Genomic DNA, 6,000 nt, shown 5'->3' with positions numbered 1-6,000 from the left:
CTCTTTACCTACTCTGGAGGATATTACGCAATAATGTACAGAAATTTCTCCAAGCCATCCTCGTGACAACAACCCCACCCACTCATCTCCGCCAATCAGAATGCTTGGCCTCTGTGCCCTCGCTCCCCCTCCACCCCGCCTCCTCGGTCGCACGAGGCGGAATCTTCCGGTCGCAGACTGTTTTTCTCCTGGAGAGGCCGATGCGCCTGCGCACCGCGCCCTGATTGGCTGAGAGCTGAGGCCCTGCGCGTGCAGACCACAGCCTCGGTTACTAAGGGCGGGAGCCCGGCGAGGGCGCCGGGTGTTGACTGAGGCTCTCCTCAAGGCCTGACTGCGCTCGCCATGCCGAACCGCAGGGCCAGCCGCAACGCCTACTATTTCTTCGTGCAGGAGAAGATCCCCGAACTGCGGCGGAGAGGCCTGCCAGTGGCTCGCGTCGCTGATGCCATCCCCTACTGCTCCGCTGACTGGGCGGTAAGGCTGGAGGCCCGTGAGCCCGGGGCCAGGCAGTTGGCAAGTGGGAGGGCCAGGCGGGAGGGAGAGAGGCCTTGGGAAGACCAGTGACCCCGGGGCCCTGCTGGAGGGGGAGGAAGCGCCCCGTCCCCGGTCAGGGGCAAACCGACGCCGGAACTGCCTCCCAGTAATGGCCAGGCATCTCTTGCGGGGCCTCGGGCATTAGGCCCTCACTGCTGCTGGTTGTTTTCCCTTTCCATCTCCTTAAGCTCCTGAGGGAGGAGGAAAAAGAGAAGTATGCAGAAATGGCTCGAGAGTGGAGAGCTGCCCAGGGGAAGGACTCCGGGCCTTCGGAGAAGCAGGTAAAGTTAACCAGAGAAGAGCAGCCACCTACCTCACAGGTAGGCATGCTCAGTAAATGCTGGATGAGTGAATGGATTAATGTCAAGAGTAGACGACCGGGTGATTTGGGTGAGTGCAAAAAAGAGTTTTTCATTTTTTTCTTGGTGTCAGAATGCTTGCTGAAAAACGGGCAGGCTCCTGAACTAGGGCACACATTGGTTTTGTTCAATGGTGAAGGCCAGGGAAAATCCCATTAGGAAACCTGCAACCAATAAACCATGATTAGCAAAAGGTAGTCTTGATATTTAGGATTTGTACTAGATGGCTTCTAAGGGTCCTTTTGAATTCTTTTATGATTGAAGAATCTCTTTTCAGATGTTTAACAGTAGTTTGGTCCATTCTCTCTTTTTAAATGACACTAGTCTGTGTTTAAAATATTGAAATATCAGTATCTGTGGATGTTGATTAATGTTTTGTGCGCTTTACAGGAAAGAGTTGAATAAAGTTTATTTGAATTTATGTCTGTGTAGCAGAATGTTAAAGCACTGAATAAAATCTGTTGCTGATTCATATCTAGAAATATGAATTTTACCCCCTCCCTCTGTATTCTTCCCATTCTGACATAGCAAAAGTTCTATTCTTATTATAACTGCTAACATTGGATTGAAATGCAATAGTTTTGCTTGTTTTAGGTTGGAGAGATTTTTATCTTATGGATTTATGTTTGAGTAGAAGCTCTACTCAGTTGAATTCGAATTAATTATACTTGTGAGCCCTGATTTTTTTTTGTGTGTCTTCTTTTCACTACAGTTTCTTAAGATATTTCCCCTCAAAATAAAAGTCATGTTCTACATATACATCATTGAGACTTGGAGTCAGCACAATCTGGCTTTTACTTTGAGTGAAGAACAAACAGTGTTAGAGTACTTTGGCAAATGATATTCTTTTGGCCACTGGACAAGCATGTATTATATGACTCCATAGGATTAGATTATCAGTAGTGGGGAAATGGCTTTCAACAGTAATTGGACTGGTTATTTACCACTCAGCCCCTTGATTCAAAATATTTTTAGATTTTTGCCATGTCTGACTTTGGGTGTTGGTGTTATAGACATTTATTTATGTACTCATTGGATTTATTGGCTTGGAGTGGTTACTAAAGTAATCTATGCTATGGGTTGTTTCACAGTTATTTTGCTAAATTTAAGTATATGATATAAAGTGGGCAAGAGTTTAAATATATGGTCAATGATTACCTTTCTCTTTAGAAACCTATTTGCACCCCATTGAGGAAGCCAGGCATGCTTGTACCAAAGCAGAATGTTTCACCCCCGGATCTGTCAGGCTTGTCTCTAAAAAGTGATCAAGGTAGAGTAATCCTACAGTGTTTTGCTTATATAAATTTGGGCACTTAAAATTCTATGTTATGTTGATCAGTAAACTTGTCTTCTCTTCATTTTGATTCTGCATTTCAAAGTAACTGACTATGATGTTCGAACATGATGGCACTAAAGTTGTAAAAGATCAGGTAATAACGCATTTGTTGAAGTAACACTGGGTTTTTGTTTTTTTTTTTTAAACAAAAATCTGGTTTCTACCATGTCATATGTTTTTAGACATATTTTTTGAATTCAAGTGTTTATAGCTAGACACTTAAATATGTTTGTTTCAAAAGTAAAGATAAATTGAGCCTAGGGCAGCAAAGAATATAGTTAATCAGAGTCCTTGCTATTCCTTCTGGCTGGTTTTTTTTTTTTTTTTTTTTAATTAAATGTATTCTAACTTTGTTAAAAACTTCCTAATCTTTAGTAGTCCTTAAGTGTGGCCAATCCTGGAAAATAATACCTTTCTTACATTTTCACATTTCTTTCTTCCTTTAGAGAATTTATAAGTGGTCTTGTGTGTATTGGTAAAAGGTAAAGAGTGAACTCAATTGTCCATAGTTTGTACTAGAATTTTTCTATACTGATTCTGCTTGGTTTTATTTTCCATACCCTTCTATTTCTTGAATATGGGTCACAGCTTTTCTTAAGTCATTACTCACATTTAAGGCTTATGTATAGCTAAGTTATGTAGAGCTAGCTGTAAGTTTGAATAATTTTGTTATTTCATGCAAAGAGTGGTTACTGCTTTAATCCTTGGTAAATGTTACAAAAATTTATTTATCTGATACACCTGATTTATTTTCTCTTTTCCAATTTATTTAGGAATATAGGAACAGAAGGAGAAAGATTCTAAAACTTTTGTTTTTATCAAAGGAGTAAATCTTGAGATGCTCATCTGTTTGTGTTTTTTTTTTTTTTTTTGAAGCTCTCCTTGGAGGCATTTTTTATTTTTTGAATATTTTTAGCCATGGCGAGCTACCTCCTCACTGTGAACAGCGCTTCCTCCCTTGTGAAATAGGCTGTGTTAAATATTCTCTCCAAGAAGGTATTATTGCAGATTTCCACAGTTTTATAAATCCTGGTAAGTAGCCAATTAGAGTAGATCCTAGATGTTAAAAAGTCACTTTTTTATGTTGATCTTATTTGATAATAGTATTTTTCTTAAAAGCTGTTGCATGGGTGAGTTCTTCAAATGTAGACTGGGTGAAAAACTACTGAGAATGAAGTGTTGACAGAGTTTTTGGTTTGGGCTTTTAACCTCAAGTAAGCGTTAAAGTTGAGCAGGTAGAATGCCTGAAAAAATCTGTAGCCTGCTGTTTGCTTATCTGTAGTTTTAGAATCTGCTGAAAGCTTTGCTGTTTACTTTCTTTCCCCATCCTTCACATCAACAGTTTCTAGTTTTTAACTTGGTGTTGACTTGTAACCTTGAGCAAAATGTTTATCCTTTCTGAACCTATTAATTAATCTGTAAAGTAGGGGTAATACCTGTTGGAGGGCTGTTCTAATGTGGGAGACCTGGGTTCGATTCCTGGATTGGGAAGATCCACTGGAAAAGGGAACGACCACCCAGTCCAATATTTTGGCCTGGAGAATTCCATGGACTGTAGTTCATGGGGCTGCAAAGAGTCAGACATGGCTGAGCGACTTTCACTTTAACTTTTCTAAAGAATACATGAGGAGGTATGAAAATAGACTAGTATTTAAAAGACTTTAAGATAATATTATTCCTACTACTGTTCCACCCCATCAAAAGCAGTTAGTAATGAACACACAGGATTTCATTCATTTCTCAAGTTGGTAGATAGTAGTTAGGGGAGTACTGTACCTTTTAGAGATTAGTGGGAGGAATATATAGGGAGAAGAGTTTGGGGAAAGAATAATTTCATCTTTAGTTTTGTCAGTTGCTTTAAAATTCATTAGGAGAGCCCAACACTTTTCCTTGTTTTGAAATAACAGGAAAACAAATTTTCCTACTTAAGGAGAGTTGCTGCTTAGGACAATTTTTGAACAAGTGTAAAACGTTAAAAAGGCAGAACTTGGAGACTTTCCTCTGAGAAATATGTCAGTTATCTTGGCATATCGAGGGCCTCATGAACTGTGGCCTTTTTATGGACTCCTGGCTAAGACTCCTTTAGCACAGATTTTCTTTACCTAGTATTTCTTTCTCTGTGAGGACTAACTTTTTAAAGTAGTGTGGATAATATACCAAGATTCTTTGATAGTCATCATACCTTTGGTTAGGAAAAAACTCCTTTGAGGTTTAAATCTTCTGTAATTTCACATAACAATAGCAATTACCTGTGTTATGATATGGTCATCCTATGGAATATGACTGTAGTACAACTGAGAGCTTCTGGATTTCTGCATCTCTCAATAAAATATTTTGAATTACAGGTGAAATTCCACGAGGATTTCGTTTTCATTGTCAGGCTGCAAGTAAGTATAAAGGAGTGGGATAGAATATAGGCATTGAATATAAACACCTGGGTAAGATGCTCTTTAAACAGACACATAAAACATTGGGGGAAGATAATCTTAAATTATTGTTAGTAAATCTTCTTAAAAGTGGTAGATAGTGTATGTAAGCCTTCAAAATTTTTAAATTACAAGCAATGATAGAATAATGTCCTTTTCCTTTTATGGAGATTGTGTTTTTATTTCTGTTTTTTTTTTCTGCTTATATCCTTTGGCTTGAAGATCAGTGGCTTTTACTGGCCAGGTGCTTAGGTAGGTCTTCTAATAGGTATAAGGTTATCTAGATTTAGGGCTATTCACAGAAATGTCCATTCAAAAGTAAGGGGGGAAAAGTTTATGCTTCAAAAGTAACAGAACGGTAGTGTTAAACAGATGAAACAGCTATGAATTGATTTTTCAGATGAGGAAAACAGGTTTCTATGTAAAGCATCTGCAACTGAAGGATGTGACTATATAAATCTGACCTCTTGTACTCTTTTCTAGAAACTATATTTTAACCAGTTTCTTCTTTTCAAATAAAAATCAGGATAATAGGTTTGTTTTTTAGTTTTTATTCAAAATGTCAGCGTTTAAAAGTTTTTTCTTAAAAATGTAGACAACTAGTCTGTAGAAGTGTTTGAAATTAAAAATAAGTTTTTCAAATCTGCTATAACAAGCAGCTGTTTTGTAATACTTATAATATTGTTCTTTATAAATGAAGAGAATATTTTAGATTCATTTTTTATTTGTTGAGTTTTTCCCAGTATTTTTTTTAGTAAAAAATATGTATTAGTCCCTTGTCTGTTTGTTTTTTTGAATCAGAGCTGTAGGCTTTGGAACAGGGAGTTTAAGGCAGTGTTTTCGTAAGTTCCCTTATGTAGCTTTGGGTGAAAAAAATGTATAGAATAAAAATGCTGTTGTAACTTTGAGATGTGAACCTAGGTCATCTCAAGTGTTAAATTGTCTGAAGCTATTTGGCAAAATAGGTAGTAGTAAAAAAGTAGAAGTAGAAACTTAGCTGGTGAATTAATTTCACATTTTTGCTTAAGCTCTGTTTATGGTTTGTTCATCTCATGAATGCATTGGAATCCCTATATGCCAGACACTCATTTGTGAGAATGCCCATTACTGTTTATTTTGTTTCTGATTAATTTTTTTTTAATCATTTAAAAAACATATTTTTGCAATGTTTTCAAAATTAAGGGATTAACAGAAAGTGTGGTTCTTGAAAACAAACCTATCAAGGTCTCCAGGAATGTTTTCTTAAGTTATTTTTCACACTATTTGAAACCACGCACAATGTTTTTCATTCAGGAAACCTAAAATACTTGGAGCTTACCAGTTTAAGCATGTCTTAAATTGCCAA

General features: G+C 37.6%; 1 protein-coding gene across 1 annotated transcript in view; it reads left to right on the top strand.

Moving 5' to 3' along the window:
- Positions 1–209: 209 nt before the first annotated feature.
- Positions 210–6,000, top strand: part of MAEL (maelstrom spermatogenic transposon silencer) — a 48,617-nt gene continuing 42,826 nt past the window's right edge. The window contains exons 1-5 of the mRNA XM_043450260.1: positions 210–474; positions 723–815; positions 2,064–2,163; positions 3,106–3,261; positions 4,575–4,616. Of these exons, the coding sequence (XP_043306195.1) occupies positions 343–474; positions 723–815; positions 2,064–2,163; positions 3,106–3,261; positions 4,575–4,616 (523 nt within the window). The 5' untranslated portion in view covers positions 210–342. The remainder of the gene's footprint in view (positions 475–722; positions 816–2,063; positions 2,164–3,105; positions 3,262–4,574; positions 4,617–6,000) is intronic.

The sequence above is a fragment of the Cervus canadensis genome, chromosome 2 (genome assembly GCF_019320065.1).
Source record: "Cervus canadensis isolate Bull #8, Minnesota chromosome 2, ASM1932006v1, whole genome shotgun sequence".
NCBI classification, from domain to species: domain Eukaryota; kingdom Metazoa; phylum Chordata; class Mammalia; order Artiodactyla; family Cervidae; genus Cervus; species Cervus canadensis.
This window is presented reverse-complemented; position numbering and strand designations above follow the sequence as displayed.